Below are 23,205 nucleotides of genomic sequence, written 5' to 3'. Positions count from 1 at the left end.
ATAATACTCGCGTAAAATCAAACACAAGAAAATACAACGTTTTATTTTCAATAATAAATGTTTCGTTTTTATTTGCTTATTGATGTATGGCAATTCTATTGTAATCCTACTAATACTGAACCAGCAAACGAAAACCGAATGAAACCTCATTTTAACCAAACTAAGATAATCCAGAGACCCCAAAAATAATTACGTACGCATAAAAAACTTCACAAGTCTCAAAGAATTCCTCACAATTTGATTTTAACATATTTTTCTTTGAAACCGTCCCAAATATTCGAGGTATATATTCGGTTATAAGGCTGTATTGTCTGTTATATAGGTATATGTAGTATATAGGGGAGAGAGAGTGGTCCCGTTCTTGTAATATATATTTTGGGGGACTATTCTGTGAAGTGTATACGAAATGAACGTGCGACTTAGTATCGTAGGATATATAATTTGCTGAGGTGGGACATTGTTTGGTTGTGTTGTGGTATATTAGATTTCAGTGGTATTCTTTTATATATTTTGTGATTCCCGTGATTTTCGTCAAAATCAAATAAAACAGTTACAACTACTGTCTCGGTAAGAATGTACGATTAAACAGTTGATAAATGATATATTGATATAGGAACACGCATTATTATTAAAACAATTTAAAATAATATCTTGATAATTCATCACATTCCTAATAAGAAGCTTGGCACTAATATTGGTCCTTATTTGTAAATTGCGATTTTGCGACCACGCTCTGTTTTGTGTCAGATATTATAAACTGGGCAGGTTATCTGTGTAACATATTATAGCTCTCAGTGCTTTCTTGTTTTTTTACTATTGTATACTAAAGAAAAATTGTCTGAGATTTTAATAGGAAAATAGTATAATTATAACTACATTGTGCTTTTTATTAGAAATAAACTATAACGTTATGTCTCTACATGTTTTATAATTTGATTGTATGAAATACTATCCTAAAATTAAAACTTTCAAAATATACTAAAAATATTACAAATTTCGTTATATTTCTTTCGATATTAAAATAGTGTACCAACACGCAGCAGCCAAGAGGGACGTAGGGGCGTGCGGGCCGAAGATAAGCGGCTTAACTGCGCAGTCGACAGGGACACCTGCATCGGAAAACGGCGCGCGACAGAGCGAGATAACACTACATTGCTATATACAGCTGCTAGTATTACTGCGTACCACCGCGCTATGGCGTCGGAAACTAAAATGACGTAACTGCCAATTTTGTTGTTTCATTTTCATCTGTAATTCTTAGAGATACAGTTGGTTTTTGTTTGTTCCTGTGTGTGGAGTTGGTGAAAGGGTTCAAGGAGGCTAAAATAAAAATACATTTTGAAGGAATATCTAGGAGTAAAGTTTGGTATAGCTATGAAGGCACAATTTACCGTAGTATCTAAACAGCTAATTTTAAGAGAAGTCTAAACGAGTCCAGTGAAGATTTTTGCTTTTTTATTCTCAATATGGCTGACGTTTTGCTGTTTGTCGCTTGCATATTGCAACATTGTGTTGATTTTGCGATGCGATATTTTGTTGGATAAGTTTTATTGTTATAAGAGTTTTCTGGATGAAAACACACAAGTTGAGGTTATAAGATGGAGAGTTAGAGAGTTATTTACGTTAAAATATAATATACTAGCTGCGCCCCGTGGTTCCACCCGCGTAAGTTAGTATCCCGAAGGAATATCGGGATAAAAAGTAGTCTATATGTTATTCCAGTTGTCCAGCTGTCTACGTACCAAATATCGTTGCAATAGTTTCAGCAGTTTTTGCGTGAAAGAGCAACAAACACGCATATCCTTACAAACTTTCGCATTTATAATATTAGTAGGACGTGCTATGATTTCTTATTTCACGTGAAAATGAATTTTTAACACGATTGATTAAGCTAAACTGGTGAACCGAAGTAAATGTAATATTACTTGCTCCCCTGACTTTGCTCGTATACTCGTCATATTATTCTGTGCGTGTCCGCCATTACAATAAACGACGATTTACGCCACAACTTCTTGTGATCTTATTACATGGTCCTATCCTACTTTCCTTCCTTATAGATTTTTTACTTTTTACTTGACACTGGTAAATTGTTGAATCTTGCCATAAGAGCGCAAAATAAACGCCATAGCTCTCTGAAGTAACTATTTATTTATGAAGAATACTCGAATCATTTATAATAATTTAGGAAAATAGCGTATTTCACATAGACATAAAGAATTTAGAAATAAAATTTGTTTGTTCCATTTCAAATGATCACCTGGCATTTACCCTGTGGGTAGTGTCTGATGAGAAAACCAATTAAGAACATTATGCTTGCTACTTCATTATATTTATTTATTATATTATTTATTTTTTTTTTTGGTCAGCGGGCAACTGAGCTGGTGGTTCGTCTGATGGTGAGCGATCACCACCCTCCATGAATATTCGTAAACAGACCTTTACGAATGCGCTGCCCGCTTTTAAGGGGTAAGGGATAAGGAAAGGATAGATGACTGGAAAGAAGGAATGGACTAGGAAGAGTGAGGAAAATGAACTAGTTCCCCCACACACCGTACGAAACACAATAGCATGCTATTATTTCACGCCGGTTGGTTGTGGGGGTGTGGTACTCCCCCGGTGCGAGCTGGCCCAATTCCTGCCGAAGCATGCTCGACTCCCACATAGTATAAATCTACATACTTTTACATTTATACTATTATGGTAGAAGTAAACACAACAAAACATCTTCCCATATTGGAAGTCGATTTCGCCCTGCGAAGTTAAAAATATCAACGAATAAACGCAAAGATTCTAAACCTAGTCAATTGCTTAAAGGAAATAGGAGAACCCCTTATCTATGTTAGAAGTTCTATATAAAAACGATTTGTTACAAGCAATGTTAGTTAAAACGTATTTCTCAGAATCTTCGGGAGTTTCATTTTTATTGATAAATCCTGATTCTAAATTTATCACGAATATAATTGTAAAGAGATAGCTACAGTGAAAATAATAATAACACTATATATATTTTTTATGTCGTCGTCGGCAATGGAGCTGGTGGGTCGCCTGATGGTAAACGCTACCACCGCCCATGAACATTTGGAGAGGCGTAAGGTTCAATGCAGATGCAGGATTTAGAAAAGATTGACGAGAGGAATAAAGGAAAGGATTGAGAAGGGTAAGGAAAAGGAAATGGGCCTCCGGCTCCCCCACTCACCGAACAAACCACAGCAGTATGCTATTTCACGCCGATCTTCTGTGCGGGTGTGGTACTTGCCCGGTGCGAGCTGGCCCAATTCGTTCCGAAGCGTGCTCGACTACCACATGCAGAATAATAGTATTTTCTTGTATAATAATGTACTTGTCCCGGTATGTATGCTTAGATCTTTAAAAATACACATTCGATTTTGATGGGGTTTTTTTCAATAAATGGAGTGATTTTTTATATTATTAACCCGACGTTTCGAACACTTTACAGCGTGCGTGGGCACGGGGAGACTGGTATCTTAGTAGTCGTAATATAATGAATAAATCGCGTTTAAAATCCGTTAAAACTTTTTAATTTCTAAATATATGGAATGATTCAAGTGGAATATATGTGTAATAGGTAATATATATAAAACGACTCCGAATTTGACGCGTGCGAAGACGCGGGCAAGAGTTATCTAATAAAGCTGTTTAAATTGAAGTGGGCGAAATTCTGGAATTAGTTCTATCTAGAACGTTGGTTTTGGCTAGAGATAAGTTAAATTCAGATTTAAATATTTCCCCTTTATTATGGCATCTATTACATCGTTTCTAGTTTCATCAATTTATCTAAGTAGCTTCCGCCCGCGGCTTCCTTCACGCAAAATTTTTCTACTACGGAGATAGATAGAGGCAATATGATACTACGATAAGACTAAACATTTTAATAAAAGACGTAATAAAGGATATCCGACATCTTCCGTAAAGTAATTTTTAATGTAATTTTTTCAGGTTTTCTAGGTAGTATAGTTTTTGCCTGGTAGAAATCGCTTGGTTGAAAGCGATAAGGCCGCCTTTTTGGCTCTATATTATGTTTTTATCTTCATTTGTTTTCCTTTTTCTTTTGCTAAATAAAGAGCATTATTTTTGGATGTATATACTCCAGTATATATTCAGAAACTTCTAGAAAACAACACGTCGCCAGCTTGTAGAAAAACAGTATAAAATAAATACTAAAGAAACGTAACTACGATAGTGTCGCATGTCTGTCTGTACGGCTTCAGTCGACGAACCTGGGTCAGGTGACGGGGGGCTAAGCTTCACTGATACTCGCTGCGACGATGTTTTATTATAGGCTGGCTGTTGCGCGCGGTTTCGCTCGTGTTTTGATTGCATGTTCCAAAGATTTGTATGGAAACATGTGAATATTTGTATGAGCAATAATTATTTATTTTCGTATTTAAATACAATAATTTAATGAATAAGTTATAATCGATTGGAATCTTTTTCAGTTAAATCAAACAAACAAACAAAAGATCTCGTGTTTTCTCTTTGTAATTCCTTATTTTATCATAATAAGTAACTTGATCATGGATAATAATTTTATCACGACTAGCTTTCTAGCTTCTAATGGTGAGCGAAATATTGAAATAGGTCCAGTAATTTTGAGTGAAAGTTTACAAACATACTTACATATAAACCTTTATTAGTATAGACATAGACTAGCTTTCCGTCCACAGCTTTGTCCGCGTATCCAAAGGTAACGATATGCCGTACAGACCCTTTTTATCACCACATATTTAAAACCCTCGTGGGGCTTTCCAGGCTAAAAACTGCCCTATGTTCACAATCAAACTATCTCTGTGCCAAACTTCAAGCAAATCGTTTAGCAGTTCCTGAGCAATCGAACAAACAACCTCTTACACTTTATATTTATTAGTATAGATAGTAAGTTTAAAAAAAGAAAACTTTAATTGTTAACGGATAATAAACTATTAACTCAACTTAATTATGCACTTTATTACAATAGAAAAGCACATTATTGATAAATGACATTGTCTTTTTCATATTAACACGCTTTTATTAGCTTCACGTGTATGCTTGTGTGTAACCGACTCTTTAGACTCGATTTTGACCCACTGCAACCGGACAGATTTAATTCAAACTTTGTACACTTAACAAGGATCGGCGATAATACAATAAATTCATGAGTTTATCTTATAATTCTGATTGGAATCTTTCGATATTAATAGAATTTAATTCGATATTAAATATTATCCTTCATATATTAAATATTAATAGTGTACGTATACTCCTTATAAGAGGAAGTCAGACAAATTGGTTGATTATAGAATCAATATCTTAAATAATCTTAAAAGTACGTTTATATCATAGGATATAAACGTACTTTTAAGATTTTTACTATATTATTACGACCTGAACGAAGCCAGGGCGATTAACCAACTAAGTAAACAAGCTATGGTTTAGACACAGAGAGTACAAGAGAATAGAGAAGACCCTTCAATAAAAATCTTGAAAAGTCTTCATTGATATCTATACTAATATTATAAAGCTGAAGAGTTTGTTTGTTTGAACGCACTTATCTCAGGAACTAGTTCGACTTGAAACATTATTTCAGTTAAATATCCCATTTTTTGAGGAAGGCTATAGGCTGTATATGTACCACGGGCGAAGCCGGGGCGGACCGCTAGAATAATATAAACAGAACAAGATTTACATATAGAATATTTTCTTTACAATGTATGTAGCTATATATAATAATAAAATAAGAAAAATAAACTACACGCCTTCAAATTATCAGAACCAGACCAAATGTAAATGGGACGACATGGGAGGCAATTAGAAATAAAAAATCTGACATGTTCTAATCCTTTCACCAGATTATAGCACCAAACATATTAATAATGGTCGCTTATACTAACTACGTTCTGCTTCATATAATTATTATATAGCCCATGTTCGTCGGTCAAGCTGTAATTTTCTAAATTGTGGTTCTGTTTCATCCACTACGAAGTTATAGGGGGATCGAAAATGACCTGATTTGTTATCTATGTATTATGTAATTTCTGCTTCACCTATCCGAACGTACTAAATATTATGACACGAAAGTTATTTTGGATACAAATGTTGATCTCCCAATTTACCTTCCTTCGAATATAGTTTCCAAATTGTTACGTTGCTTAAAAATTTTCAGAATTTTCATGCGTATATAATACTAGCTACGCCCCGCGATTTCATCCACGTAAGTCCGTATTACGTAGGAATATCGGGATAAAAAGTTGCTTATATGTTATTCCAGTTGTCCAGCTGTCTACGTACCAAATTTCATTGCAATCGGTTCAGCAGTTTTTGCGGGAAAGAGTAACAAACGCACACATCCTTACAAACTTTCGCATTTATAATATTAGTAGGAGGATTATAATATTAGTAGGATAGGATATCTATTTCAATTCGTTGAAATTCGATATATACTTAACGTAACAGATAATACAGAATGAGATCCCCGTTTATGAAATATTTTTAATTAGAAATAATTAAATTACTTTGCGTGTTAAGAGCTATAGAACAAACGGAGGTATGTACATTTTATTTAGTAAGTATGTACATTTTAGGGTTTAATATGTAGTCTGAAGAAAGATTTTGAGAAGGTATATAGATTTTTTTAAATATCTCGGGAAATAATTTTTAATAATACTTATCTAGACATATCTGTATATAATGTCAATCTGTATTACTAATACGAGTATTATAAAGTTGAAGAATTTATTTGTTTGGTTTAACGCTATAATCTCAGAAACTACTGTCGCGATTTAAAAAGTTCTTTCAATGTTTAATAGTCCATTTACTGAGGAAGGCCCATGTATATAGGATATATATCTACCACGGGCGAATCCGGGGTGGATTGCTAGTATTTAATTATTCTTTATTGCTCTTAGCAAAATATACAAAAAGTTAATAAAATTACAATATGAACAACCAGTAAGCTACGCTAGTAAGTTTATTTATAAGCGGCAGTCTTTAAAAATTGTTAACAAATATTATACAAATTATAAATATTTGTGTTATTGTATGTATGATTGTAATGTAACAGAAACACTACTGGTCCGATTTCAAATATTCTTTCATCATTAGTAGGATACAGCTTCACTGACGTAGGCTGTTTATGTACCACGAACGAGGCCGGGGCAGACCTTAGTAATATAATATGAAATTTTATGTTTTATTTTCAATTAAATACGTTTTCACTGGGCTGTATCAATGAATATATTTATAAAACTCTAGAAACACGAAGTACACAGGGAATAAATTAAACACAAAACTGTATTTTATATGCATATATTCGGATTCAATATTTCAATAGCTATCAATAATTAATACAACTTAACTTAAAAAAAATACACTGACTCTTTATCGAACTTAGTACAATGAATTGTACTTAACCCTAACTTATCTATGTCCAAGCATAAAATGTACTATAAGTTACAAATTTATTACTTCATTCTACATTTCCGAAAATTAAATTAAAAACAAATCTATGCAAAATGTATTTATAGTGTAATAAATAAATGTAGTCATTTCGCTAAATGAAAACGTCATTTGGATTCAAATGTTCATTTAAATTCAAATTATATTTATTAATCGAAATCAATACATTCCAAGGCATAAATACATAACCTAGTAATCTCTCAATAATTTTATTGTTCGTTTCATTTACTTTACATTTAAATGAAATGCATGATTTCACTGACAGTTCTCACAGTTGACTCGAAGTTCAAATGAAACACGACCACGTTCATTTATTTCGTAAGTAAATTAAACTATCATAAATTAATTTACACGAACTGTACATTAAAGAAAATGAAGTGAATCACAGCGATTTGCCGACATTTTAGGAATAACACAACTTTATACTAAGTCACATATACAACTGTAGCACGCACATTTACAAAATTCATTTAAAAATAAAAATTCTTATTCTCTATTTACAATAGTTTTAACGCAAGTGCGATAGTCACTAGACATAGACTAATTTAAAATTAAATGATATGACTTGGGAATGTACATTGCAAAACATAACGTTTGGAATTTCGTGGCTCGCCAGCCGTCCTTAGGCCTCCGTTAAATAATTCGTTGAATTTAAAGCCGCTTTAAATAAAAGTCTTAGAACGATTCGTAAATTAAATTGGACAAATGCGGAAAGCGTATTTGTTATCATCGGTGATAATTTATTGTTATTACATTACGGGGTTATGATTTTGTACTGAGTTTGTGATGCGAGAAAACACGGTTGGCGCATTTGTCCAAAGTGAGAATTTACAAAGTATAGACAGAATCTCCTTTGCAATTAACTATAGACAGTTTATCAGAACGACGTCCGTTTCGTTTGATGTCGAAGGTGTGATATGTATAAATGTACAACCGATTTTCCCCACTTGCAAACCGACCGAAACGTTCCCGCCAAAGCTATCGGCACGATCGAGGAAACGTCTCGAACATTTGAAAGTGAAAAAGACCGATTCAAGAATGACGAATCGAAATCGAAAACGAGCGCCGCTCCGATGGACTGCCGCCTTAATATTTACAATAACCTAGAAAGAGACTAGAGATACTACACCATATTAATGCCGTACTTTTCCGGGGCGAAGTAGCTGTTGCCTGAGTTGGAGAAATTTGTGATTTGGGAGGCTTGTAGCATGCTGAGGTGTGGGGAGTTTTGGGATTGGTTTTCTGGGGATTCTGGGCCTGAGGAAAGGATGTTGTGGGAGGGCCACGCGGCGGGCGGAGACGGGTTGCCGAATGATACCTGATTGTATAGCTGGTTGCCATTGGCGAGGTTGTGGCCGTGGCTACCGTGAGACTGGTTCACTGAGGCGCCGTTGAAGTACTCCATCTGGAAGTGGTTTGTTTGTTAGTTCGGTCTGTATTAACATTTTATTTCTCTTGATTTCTGTGTTTATTTGGGGGTGTCTTTACAAATCTTTGTGTTTACTTAGGACAATTTTGTGACATAACAATATGTCACTGGAGATGTTTTAATATTTGTTTATAAATTTAACATTATGAACAAATAAATATATATAAATGTTTGTACTGTTAACGTAATATTGTAAAGTTACTTTTTTAATCTTTAAACGATCCGATAAAGTAAGGGTAGGCGTATGTAAGATAAATTGAATAAAAAGATTTTTAAAGATTTACAGTAAAATGCAACTAACAAACAGAATAACTAATAACTATGTCTTACCTGACTAGGATAATACGGCGAATTATACGCGCTCTGCCCATATCCCTGATGATGGTGCGAGCTCGAGTAACTTCGTATATAATCCGAACTGCCGGGCCAATGAAAGCTATTGTAACTATCCGGGTGATAAACATTCCCCGGCCCGTTCAGGCTTTGTGGAGTTATGGGAGGAGAGGGCGTCGTCATTATCGAGGAATTTGAACCTAACGGAGTCAGGTTACCAGTCAAACGGGAGCTGTACTGATCTTTAACTAGGTTACTTCCAAACGACTTCTCCGAATAATCGACTTTGCTAGAATAGTCCAGTCTTTTCGGACTCGAATATAACTCCTGTTTCGGTGTAACGCCGTACGAGTGGACGTTGGACAGCGTGTCTGAAGGAGAGGAGTCCTTCCCGCTGATTCTTAAGTCGTTCGAATTGTAATGGTGGAGTGAAGATAAGTTCTTGTTCAATGGAGACGAGTCGTAGTTGGATGGGGCGCTTTCCTTCTTACAGATAACATTGATTGGTGGGCTGACTGAAGTTGTGGGGGTGATGGGGAGGTTCGGCGATGATGTTGTGATACTCGACGTATTTTGCGTCGTGGAGAGGCTGGAACTCGAACTCGTTAAGGACTTGGATGTGGATATCTTTGATGAGGAGTTGCTGCTCTTGATAGCGTTCGTGGACGATATTGTTTTGGACCCGGACGACGATTTACTGGATATCTGCGTGTTTGTCTGCTGCTGCAGTTGCTGCCGACATTTCGCGCGACGGTTTTTGAACCAAACCTGTGAAGAAATATTCTGTCATGAGATTCGTTCGATGGAAATGGAAACAACTTTAAAAAGGTACCTAAGATATTCATATATTCTTAAATAGCTTCCGCCCGCGTGGAATCAGGGTATTTACAAATAATTAAGTGACTATCTATTCCTGTTTTATCCCAATATCAATATCAGTTATTATAACAATAAATTATCTGTAAGAGATGGCTTAACCATCATGCCACCATTTGTTCATGTCTTTTTTAATGTGTCTAATTTCTGTTTCCAATGGTGTAAAATATAGCTTTTTTCCTTCATTTAGAAGAATAACAAACATGTAGTTAAACGCTACAAGCCTAGCATCAATGTGTGAGTGGTGGGCGATATAATTCATAAATAAGCCACAAAACAAATAGGGGTATGTATAATTGAAGTTCACACATTGGAATTACTAGCTATTACGTGCGTATGTACCATCTGTTGACAGCATTTTATTAGAAAATTTATATTATTGGTAATGTATACGAGTACTAGCTGTATCCTGCGGCGTCACTCACGTGATACCCGGCGTAGCCTATTTGCTAATTCAGACTATAATCTATCTACCGAAATTTATACACATACGATCAGCTGTTTTTATATGAAAATGCATAAAACATCTTTACATATATCCATCAATATTTACAAACATTCGCGCATATTTTATTAGTAGGATATTGGAACGGATATTATAAAGTTAAAGAATTTTCTATGTTTGAATGTGTTTATTTTAGAAAACAATAAGTGAAATTAAATAATAATGATTAAATACTGAATAGTACATTTGTCAAAGACTTTAAGTTATATAACATCAACCTATAATCAATAGGAATACTTCTTTATTACTATTTATTGGTTGTGACTTATACTGAGAATTATTGCAATGGAAAACACATAGATAATTTAGTAGTAAGTGCATCCTTATATCCCGCGTAAATGTTTTATATACAAAACAGACGTTTCTTAACAAAACTATAATAATTTCATCAACAATGAACAATAATTTCATCAACAATGAACTGTTTCACGTCAAACTTCACAATTAAAAAGAAATTTACGCACACAAATACCCGCGCGCATTTCATATAATAATTATCGACAAAATGGCCGCTCGCATCTGTTTCGTTACAACAAAGCCCATTCATTCTTTGCTCTTTTTCATAAAACTTATTAACTCATTCATTTCAGGGGGACTTAATCCGACTGCTTCGTTCGCCGTCACGTGATTCCGTGCCACTGGGTTGCATTTTGCAACTGTTTCATTGAAATGAACGCTCGTGATGAATAGAAACCATCACCTGATGGTTGGATGGATGATTTAGTTGCATGGACGATGCTTTGATTTAGAAAATCGTTTACATAAATAGAAATCAAACATCACCTTGTAGGTACAAGACGTTTATGTAGTAAAATTAATTTTTTTACAGTTTTATTTTTCGTTTGTTTCTTAAATCTATTAATATACAAAACGTAAGTATTGATTCTAAGCCCCTCAGCATGGTGGTTAACGCGTGAGCGTAGAACCGAGGGTTCCCGGGTTCGACTCCCGGTGGATAATCACAAAAAATGTCTCAGTTTAGCTGGACACAGAAGGCTGGTCACCTACATATTCATAAAAGAAAATCGATCAGTGAAGCATCTGCCCCAAACCCCATTAGGGGCCACGGGACTTCAAATGAGCTTTGTTTCTATCATTGAACGGCGATTGTTTCAAATAGTCATTCATTGTTAACTTATGTAATAGTTATATATTGATACATAAGCTTTTTGCATGACATTAAATGCGTATCAGCTAGATAAGACTATAATACGCGTATTATTTCCATCTTTCATCCATTTTCCATCCATACGTCTAGAGGTAAGTTGTTTATTTGTTTTGTTTCTATCAATATTTACGGTAGCATCAAGGTTCGAAGGCGAAACTCAAAGGCTAGCTTTTACAGTTGATCAGTGATTTTTAAACATTATGTTTTGAAATGTCTTAAGAAAGATAGTTTAACGGTAAACATATATTTCTTTGTGATGACATGATCATACTTATAACTCTTTAAGATAATCGAAACATCAATTATAAAAATAATGAATATAAATAAGAAATTACAACAAAAGGTCACAAACACGTCCTCATTAACCGTATCTCTTACATAGATCGAAATAATCCAATTATAGTGACCCTAACTAGATGATATCTCAAAGAAATTAGTTCAAAGATCTACAGATAATTATTGTAATTGGTCATGAGGGAGACCAGTTCCGACTGCTAAGGTTCTATATCGAAGATTCGAGAACATTATGAATTGATTTGGTAAGATTTAAAAATTCATTGCATAAAAGTTAGTTTACCAGACTGAAATGCGATATTCAGTGACACTCATTTTGGCGAAAGAAGTGTAAATGCGAATGAAAAAATCCTACTTAATCCTACTTTACCTACTCCTACGTTTGTTGCTCTTTCATGCAAAAACTACTGAAACGATTGCAATGAAATTTAGTACGTAGATAGCTGAACAATTGGAATAACATGTAAGAAAATAGCTAGTATACAAATAATCTTGTCTAGTCAATAATTATTATAATTATTAGTTTAAACTCCTTCATTTAAATGAACTTATATAAAGAAGGTACAATTTATAAGTCTATTTTATTTCAAATGTAGTTGCTTTTGCCTTGCCATGCCAGAGCCAATGTGAACGAAGTAGGTGAAAAATTATTCAAAAGTACTCATATTCAGAACAGACGATGTTACATGAGGTAGCTAATATATATAGTATGAAATAAATAATTTTCATAGATTATTAAGAAATGGTATGATAAATTAAAACAATAACTGTTCTAAAGTTGTGCACCTATAGCATTAATTCAATTGTCGAATAAAGGCGCTTAAATCAAATAAACAGAGCGCTCCATTACATTACCTCCGCTCTCTTTGATGTCTGGAAGCTAAATGAACGATCTCCTTATCATGTTTAACGTTCTAGCGAACAATGGAGTGCGGATTCGATTTTCAAATTTCAAATTTGGAACGTAATTCGATTGGTTCGTTAATGCGAGAGTCGTGTTCGTGTAAATGGAATAAAAGAAAACGTTAAGGAATTAACATTGATTTTTTCTCCATTTGTATTTAGCACTGTGAAGTCGAGAGAATGATTTGAAATGGGAATATATACTAGTAATAGAAAAGAGACATTTTAACGATATAACGTTTGCACTTTGAGTTGGACAGTAAGTTAAATTTTTTCCTATATAACAGTGCCAGCTAAATCCTTTTGCCCGCGGCTTCGCACACGTTAAATCAGAGTAGTTTTATTGATGTTATTATAAATATAAAACCTTCCTCTTGAATCACTCTATCTGTTAAAATAATTATCAAAATTTGTTGCGTAGTTTCAAAGATTTAAGCATATATAGGAACAGAGAAAGCGACTTCATTTTATACTATGTAGTGATAGTGGGCAACTGAGCTGGTGGTTCGCCTGATGGTAAGCGATCACCACCGCCTATGAACAGAGCAGAGGTAGTGCCTCAAGGAATGCATTGCCCTCTTTCAATGGGTTACCGAAAGGTATGGCGGCGAGAAAGGAGGAATGGATTATGAAGGAACATTACATATTCTATTATTTTCGGTATCGCAATTATTTTGTGTCATAAACAATTTATTAGTACAAGAGATATATAACGCCGTGTATTTCTAAAATTAATAAATAAATTACTTTCTAATAACTACCGTATCTTGAAATATGATTAATCCATTATCAATAAATATTATTAATTTCATATAATCACATTAAAATAATTGAAAGTTATTTATTGAAGGATTATTATAATCTATTTAATTGAAATAAATGTTATATCGCTTTCATATTTACAGATTATGTAAATATCGAATTAATTGAACGGAGTTATTAAATAATTTGAATATATTTAGATATCTCAAGTCGTAAATAATGTGTAATAGGTAATTGTTTTTATTGGAGCATCATTTTAATGACGCATCGCGACAAATGATTTTAGTAGTATGTATGTAGCTAATGACTGTATGTTTGTCTGTTTTTTTTAATGTAAGTGTGGATAACTGAGCTGGTAGGTCGGTCATGACCCCCAGTAAAAATTAGAAGTAAAAACCACTTGTAGAGAGATGTTTTTAGCTTTATCCTAATTAATGACAGGTTTAAGTTGACGGGAAGTAAGGAAAGGAATGGAAAAGGATTCGAGCGTCTGGTTTTGTCTGTCTGTCTCTTCTGTTTCAGAGGTGCAAGACAAATGCACATAAAATTAATGATTCTTGTGGTTTTGGTATCTATCAAGATATAATAAAGTATACTACCTGCACGCCCCGGTTCCACCCGTGTAGTCATTTTTTGTAATTGAAATTATATAAACTATCCTATCTTTTAAGTTGGATCAAAAATGAACTGTGTATTTGGTATAATAAAATAAACAACTTTTAGACATGAAAAGAAGAAAGAGAATAGAAAACCTAGTGCAACATACCTGAACCCTAGATTCAGGCAAATTAATCTTCAAAGCCACCTCCTCCCTCATGAAGATGTCAGGGTACCTAGTCTTCCCGAACAGGGCTTCTAAAACATCCAGCTGCGCCCTCGTAAACGTGGTCCGTTCTCTTCTCTGCTTCCTAGGGTTCACGCCTGAAACAATAAGGTTATATTTGAGACCTATTTTAAGTATACATTGTAACATCTGCCAACCCCCACTTGGCCAGCGTGGATTATGGCCTGAACCCTGATAGAAGGTCTGTGTCTCAGCAGTGGGAACATGTATGGGCTGATGATGATGAGCAATTTAGATTAACTGTAGGATAACAGAACTTCAGTAAATGTTGGTTAGGTGATGCGTTCAGATTTCAGATTTTCTGCTGTTATGTGGATTAAATAAGCGTAAAATGTAGATATAGCCGTAAAATTAGGTCATACTTAAAATTTACGCGGGTGTAACCGCGCGGCGCAGCTAGTCAAACAATGTACCGTTTCTATTGTAAGCTGTATTAGTTTACATTTCATTATTATCGTCCCGTTTCTTCCCGGGATTGCGCAGAATAAGATAACCAAAGAGAGCTTATGACACAGATTACGTGGCTTTTTATTGGTAAATCATTTTTGAGAAACTTTATAATATTATAGTGCCAATTGATACGGAATAGGGATAATAATTGTTCATTTTTTCAAAATAAAGGGGTCTTCATTCGTATTTTTGAGTCTAAAAATCATTTTCTTCAATGTTGTACACGCCAAATTAAGTCATACATGTGGATGAACAGATTTCTACCTGTGCAAGTTTAGATTTAAAGAAAAATTACTTTCAAGTAGTGAAGTTATTGCAACTTTTATAGTGATAAAGACATAAGAACTTTAAAATTTAGAAATTCATAAACTCATAATAAGAATAGATATACTAAGACACAAGCTAATGCAGGTCATAAATAATTTCCTAATAAATAATCTAGAATCTAGCTTCCAAAACTAGACAGCTTTGACAAGTTAATTAAAATCATGTTCGCATCAGTTAGCGACGTGTGAATAAACAAATTGAACAGGTTTTGTGGGAAACATTTTATTGCAAACGATTAAAAACAGTTAGTACAGTTCTGCTATTTATTAATTTTACCTATAATAGATCCTCTCATAGCAGTGATGATTCAGTGGTGGACTTTGGACTTGAAAGGGTAAAGTTGGAGGTTCAAAATCGAGTGCGCAAGAAATAAATAGATTTTTCAATTTATCTGCACTTAATAGATAGAGCCATTCAAGACGAAGGTTTATATGTATACATCTCTGTATCTATATATACTATCCGAATTAATTAAAAGCGTTTAATTTCATCATCGTAAATTTGTCCAAAAGTATAGTGTACAATCACTGGAAATTAATATTTTTTATGACATCAGCTTTATATATTGCTATTTTATTAAATACTAGCTGTAACCTGCGGCGTCACTCGCGTGGCACCCGCGTAAAAGTAGCCTATGTGCTAATCTAGACTATAATCTCTATACCAAATTTAATACAGATACGATAAGATGTTTTCGCGTAAAAGACTAACACACACCAAACTTAGTAAGGTAAATAAATATATATTTAAACTAGCTGCACGCCCCGGGAGTCATTTACCCTTATTGAAGTAATGAAAACTATCCTATATTTTAAGTTAGATCAAACTACAAACTACAAAATTTGATTAAAATCGCTTGAGAAGTTTAGGAGTCCATCGCTAACAAAAACGTGACACGTAATTAATATATAAAATTCTCGTGTCTCAGTTTTCGTTGCCATACTCCTCCGAAACGGCTTGACCGATTTTGATGAAATTTTTTCTGCTTATCCGGTATCTATGAGAATCGGCCAACATCTTTCATACCCCTAAATGATAAGTAAGGCAGAACAGCGTTGCCGGGTGCAGCTAGTTTATATATATAAAGATATCTCGAAGTAACTTTCCTTATTTATTTCCGTTGTGTTCACGCCTACACAGTCCGTTTATCAAAATCAAAAGAAAGAGCCTCAAATAAAGATAATATTTCATACATTCATTTTTACAATTCCGTTGCTTTTATTAAGTACATTGTGAGATGTCAAATTGTCGAATTAATTAACGAGGGCCATTAATAAAGTTTAATGCGTCATAAACATTTTGAAACGCGTAAAGCGGATCATTTATCTTTAATTTATATTGGAAATTGTAATTGTCAAGTTTGTGGGAAGGCTTTAAACAGTGTTTTTTGTGTCATACTTTATTAGTGATATGTTTGTTTTTAACCGACGGCCCGAAATTAAAGAAATTTCTCAATTGGAGGTCTTTTTTTAATAGAATTTCAACCAATTGACGTATTTAGTACCTCAACTCGGGACGGTAGCTTTATTGGTATACAATAATTTACGGGGTATATATAGTGTTGCCATATAACGTTTTTCGACTTATAATGCTGAACAGATAATGATAAATTTTAATGTATATAGAAAAATAATAAAAGGCATATGTGCAGCCTTTTAATTTTTGATATTAAAATGAATATAGCAGATGGGATTTTTTAAGTCGCGCAGTATTTTAAATACTGCATTAATCTACAATAACATTATAAAGAGAAAACTTTTGTATGTTTGTAACCGATTTCAAAAACTTTTTCTCCATTACATATGTGATTCCTGCAAGCGTGGTACACATATAGGCTATACACGTACCACAGGCGAAGTCGGAGCAGACAGTTAGTTTAATTTTTAGTGCAAAAGTATTGATCTACCTACAGATTATAAGAGCAACGACGAAGGCAGAGGTTAATTAAAAATTAAGTGAAAAAAGAGTCTTTAAGTTTTAAGCCTTTAAACATAACTTAACGGTTTTTATATGAAAAATTACAACGAATTGCGACGGATTACGACGAATTAGGATGAATTGGCGATAAAAGAATTACACAGCTCATATAAACCAGTCTGTAGTGTAAGAAGTATAACCACAAATAAATAATTTATAAAACAATCAATTTAAAACTATTAACGCCGTGTAAAATACCATTGTCTGAAGTCAAATTGTCAGGAATTCAACCGTAAATCATGTTGAAAAACAAACACAGAGAGTATAAAAGCGTGCCTTAGCTATGTAATCCCTATAGAAAAATTAACTAGCAGGCTATTAGTCAAGTTTACATTACGCTCACATTTGTAAGGCTTGATTAAATGAGTTGTGAGAGAAAATTTAATGATTAATTGTCCAGCTAACAGCGTGTCTTCATGTCATATACAATAAACATTTGTAATTCCATACCATAAATGAAACGTTTCAAATTCGTTCTATTTTCGAATGATGCCAATATTAGAAGTGTTTTTTTTTTAATACATAAATGTCAATGAGTAAAGACTTTCTGCCAGTGTCAAGTTAAAGATAGGGAAGCGATACACGATTCCTATTCATGGAAAAGATACACGCACACATACATAGTTAAAAAAGTAGTTTGGAATGTACAAGGAAATAATTTAAAATTCGTTTTATAATTGATATTTAATAATGCATTTATAATTTCTACACTAAATTTCTAGTCCCATAAATTTGTTATATTTGAGTTGGAATTAAAGTGACATCTAAATATAAATATCGGTAAACAAAATATTTAAATCGTTACTAGAGTTTTTTTTTGTAAATTTTAAAAGATTAATATTTTAAAGGAGTATGTATATTTTCTATGATAATTTGAATGCATTTTTTTCTATAATGTAAGGCTATTTAATAATATCAAATTAGTTTTCGAACAGCGAACAATAGATCAGTGACACCAATGTCAAAATTTTAATTCGACCGTCAAACCAAACTCAGCTGGGGCGAAAAATTGTTATTAGACTTTTCAATCGCGCTCTCGCTTACGGATTAAAATAAAATAATACAACGTTCATTCGAAACTAGTCCGAAACCGTCCCTATTGAAATCCAAACAAACATTTCATACGAAAACTGTCACATTACCTATCCATAGAAAAGTGAAAATAAATAGACAGACATCTGTCTCCTTCCGCCGCTAGCGTTCCATGAAGGATAGAGAGGGACAGATGCGTTTGAATTGTCATCGTTAACAATGGGGGCTCGAGCGTTAATCCTCATGACATGGCGGTCTTTTTTCTTTTTTAGCGTGGGCTCTGATATTATCTGTAAGGCTGATTTTCGATAGGGCTAGTAGCTTGTTTATGCTGGCTTGTCTATGACTCCTAATGGTGTATTCGTGTAGAGATCTTGTTACGACGCCGATAATTTTAAAAGGTGCGGTAGATGCCTGCGATAATATCTAAGCTCGGAACCAATGACTTTGGTTACAGATTTCTTTGAAGCGCACTTGAGGTGGTCTTATGGTTATTTGGTAGCGCATGTCATGGTATTGACTATATTATGTAACATACATTGAATGTATATCTACATTTTTAATCTGTATTCATCGATAGTATTACGTATGAGTAACAAATTTATTTTTGAGTTTCGTATGTTGCAGCTTGAAACCTTACGACTACATTTTATGGAAGTATTTATTTATATAATTTTAGGAAATGCCTATCTACATAAAACTCAGTTATAAAAATAAGTAACTTTATATAGATATCTATGCGAAGCACGTGACAAAATAACAGTACTCAAACCTCTAAATTGGCCATCAAAGCACGTGTCTGCAATACAAACAGACCACAACCGGTAATACAATGCTTGTTATTTTTCCGTTTTTCACGCTATTTGACCCCAGGGGTCTCCGCGATGCATCCTTTTTAATGATGTGTAAAATATCCGAGGGGAATACAGCTGCGCGTCATTGTAAAATTCACCCTTATCGAAAGGAGTTTTCACTTATGGCAACTCTTAAAAAAAATTTTTTGGCGGGGACGTCAACTGTCAATTTGACAGGGGCTTGTAATGGGTGCACAAGCAAACTGTTTTAGTATGTTTGCTCTAATTAGAAGTATTTTGATCTGTAATGATGAGCGGAGATAAATTTAATGATGCATGCGCTATTGTTTACTTGGCAGGATAATCTGATAGTAAATATCAAGGAAGCCAAGGGGCCATATTGGGAGTAATTGGTTGCTATTGGTTTAAGTAGAAATGAGTGCTTTAATGAGATTTAAAGATGATAGGAACACATTAACTGAAAATAAAACAAGTTTAGAGAAGTGAGAAAAAAATAGCATAGAGATAATTTTAGAATTATTCTTTTCATATGTCAGGAATCAGTTCTCTCTATTCTTATCATTTAAAGCGTAATAGTTTGTTTGTTTGAATTTTAAACGATTTTTCACCGTACCAGGGGCGAAGCCGAATTCGCTAGTATAATTATAAATATACGAATGATGACGATTATACAAAATTAGAAAGAAGAAAGATATAAATATAGACTAATTATTTAGATTTCGGTGTGAAATGTTCAATCACAATTAACCCAAAGCCATTATATTTATTTATAAATAATTTTCAATGATTCTATGTAAAACAATATTGATTTTTTAATTATTTGTTGTTTGATAGAAACGTTTAAAAATTATATTAACATTCAAAAAAAATTATAGGTTGTGGTACTCAAACTAAAGAATAGGGAAATTTATATGTTTCTTAATACATAAGAAAGTTATGTATACATTGCAAATACAGGCTATATTTCTCACCCACTGAAACGAGGGTTGCCAGCTCATAAATCATGTTAACACATAAATTGTGCTTGCAACACAGCCCTTAGGGTTGCGAACTTTAAGGGTACACTATAACTTACATTCTCAACCTTAAGCTATTCAATTAGAGTCGGATATTGAATGAAATGATTTTGCTAGCGCTATTGCAGGGGTGTGATAACAGAATTGTTGGTAAATTGAAATTTATCTAATAAATTATTGTTTGTTAGTGTGAACTATGGGGCGGTTATTTGTAAAAGCTGTTGCGTAATAGATGAAATTGTAACTTATACAATATGTGGTAGGACAATCGGGGATTTGTAAGAATATGAAGTTATTTGGCTACTATCCTAATGACGTTAAAAACTCGAAAGTTGTAAGTATGGATGGATGGATGTTTGTTATTCTTTCACGTAAAAACTACTGAATGGATTTTGATGAAACTTTGCAATAGTATAGCTTATACATCAGAATAAGACATGAGTTATATAAATACTTTTTGTTGCTCGGGTGGAACAAATAAAGTTTGAAAGAATGTATTTGTGTATCACACAAAAATTACTGAACGAATTCTGATCATATGTGGCAGTGATATAACTTGTAGATGTAGCAGGATAACACATAAGCTATAGAAGTACCCGCTTTTTGCCCGCGGGTTCAAAATATTGCTTATGAAATATGCTTTATGTTAAACTAGCCTTCCGCCCGCGGTTTCGCCCGAAAAGAACTTAACACACATGGGGTGTTACCGAAAAAGTCTCCGTTCCCGTTCAATTTCCAGGCTAGCAACTATCCTATATCGTTTTTCGGTCCTCAAACTATCTCTGCACCAAATTTCAACAAAATCAGTTCAGCCGTTCTGGAGTTTAAAATAGTGTAACTAACATGATTTTCTTTAATTTTCGTATATAGTAGTATATTTAGTATAGTTTCGTATATAGTAGTATATTTATATAGTTAGTATATAGTAATTAAAATAATGCCCCATATAATAAATTCGTATGAAATGCACAATCACCGTGCCACAGATTATATTCACCATAAACTACGAGACCAGAGAGCCATTAATTTTTTTCTGTCGATGTCTACAGAAGGGCAGTATACCAGGGATTAGCTTAGCTACCGAAACTATTGGTGAATGCGCCCCCAAGATAAGGGTCCCTCCCCTCAACACATTAACGCTAATCTTAAAACATTTTGATTCTAAATTGATTTCGTTTCGTTATGCGTGAATAAGGTTTTTGCGTAGTGTTTTTAAGAGCAATGTATATTTATATTATAAATGTAAGAAATAAGAGAAATACTCTACCAATTGAGACTTTGGTTTGTTGACACGACGGTTGACGAGTCTGTTTGTCTGTAATGTTTTAACGGCTAATCGATAACACTAATTTGGAATGAACATACAAAATTTATGGTTTTTTAAGTGTTGGCTTAGATAAAAAATTTTAGTCGGTGGCTTTGAGAAATATAATATAGTGGAAATATCCTACTTATATTATAAATGCGATAGTTTGTAAGGATGTGTGTTTGTTGCTCTTTCACGCAAAGCTACTGAACCGAATGCAATGAAATTTGGTACGTAGATAGCTGGACAACTGGAATAACATATAGGCAACTTTTAATCCCGATATTCCTACGGGATACGGACTCACGCAAGTGAAACCGCGGGGCGCAGCTAGTACGAAATAAATGAATATAGGAATTTTAAATAATAAATTTTTCTTTAAGAATCTAGCGAACCAAGTAACCGACTTGCGAAAAGTTACCAACAGAATTGGTATTATATATTTTTATACATTAAAATCTATATATGTATAGGCTATGTGAATGATTTGATAACAGCTATCTGCCCGTCGAAACTGAAAAGCAGTTTAAGAAGAAATCTAGCAAAAAGATAAGCTATCAGATTTAAACACAGTATCATCATTATCATTAACAGCCCATGTATGTTCCCACTGCTGGGAACAGGCCTCCTATGTGGGTTCAGGCCGTAATCCACCACGCTGGCCAAGTGCGGGTTGGCAGACGTCACATGTCGTCGAACTTTTTGATTCTTGGACATGCCGGTTTCCTCACGATGTTTTCCTTCACCGTTTCGTCCGGACACAGTATGCTGACAGTAAATATTGCAAAATGACTATTTACCAATGATTTTACTATATTTTTACATGTAGAACACACGTAGTAGCGGGAATAAATCGCACGCAAACATTAAAGATTCTTGAGAAATTTTGAAAAAAATAGAAAAAATCGATCACAAGGCGGGATTCAAGCCCGCGCTTTGCCAAACCGTAGCAACGCCTAGCCGGACACCCGTGTTTCACTAGCTGCGCCCCGCGGTTTCACCCGCGTAGATCCGTAGGAAGTAGGAATCCCGGGATAAAAGATTGTCTATATGTTATTCCAGTTGTCCAGCTGTCTACGTACCAAATTTCATTGCAATGGGTTCAGTAGTTTTTGCGTGAAAGAGCAACAAACGCACACACATCCTTACAAACTTTCGCATTTATAATATTAGTAGCAGTAGGATAAAAACTAAAAATTACAAATTAACGATTCTTTTCAATAGTAAAAGATAAAAGGTACAAAGTGCGAAAGATAAACTTAGCAAATTAATTCAGACAGGAAACGATAAAATTTATCAGCGATGTTCACACCGTTTCTAGATAATATTGAAATGCACTGAACAATGCGGCTTCCGTATTAAGAAATAGATGTGTCTATGTTATCTTAGAATAAAACGCGAATGTGTCTGACTGACGGATCTATCAACGCACAGTTTAAACTGCTAGACTGATCGGGCTGAAATTTGGCTGTCTGATAGTCAGTATAATGTAAGCATCTGGAGTAAACCTAGTGCTTTTCCTTCGACTACATGAGCGAAGACTTGGGCGAAAAGCTAATAGCATAATCATAAGTAGAGATAGAGTACAAAAGGCGACCTTATCGGTTATCAGCGTTATCTACCAAGCTAACTGAGGTAAAAATGGAATGTAAAATCGGCCCGGAAAATCGGTCCAGTCGTTCCTGAGATAAACTCGTTCTAACAAACTCTTCAGTC

The 23,205-nt window shown here is 34.1% G+C and overlaps 1 protein-coding gene across 1 annotated transcript in view; it reads right to left on the bottom strand.

Moving 5' to 3' along the window:
• Positions 1-7,376: 7,376 nt before the first annotated feature.
• Positions 7,377-23,205, bottom strand: part of LOC119836127 (homeobox protein OTX1-like) — a 55,092-nt gene continuing 39,263 nt past the window's right edge. The window contains exons 3-5 of the mRNA XM_038361382.1: positions 14,489-14,643; positions 9,212-9,982; positions 7,377-8,857 (exon numbers count right to left, since the gene is read on the bottom strand). Of these exons, the coding sequence (XP_038217310.1) occupies positions 8,576-8,857; positions 9,212-9,982; positions 14,489-14,643 (1,208 nt within the window). The 3' untranslated portion in view covers positions 7,377-8,575. The remainder of the gene's footprint in view (positions 8,858-9,211; positions 9,983-14,488; positions 14,644-23,205) is intronic.

The sequence above is a fragment of the Zerene cesonia genome, chromosome 22, assembly GCF_012273895.1.
Source record: "Zerene cesonia ecotype Mississippi chromosome 22, Zerene_cesonia_1.1, whole genome shotgun sequence".
NCBI classification, from domain to species: domain Eukaryota; kingdom Metazoa; phylum Arthropoda; class Insecta; order Lepidoptera; family Pieridae; genus Zerene; species Zerene cesonia.
Note: the sequence above shows the minus strand (reverse complement) of the source record. Positions and strands in the feature narration are given on the sequence as shown.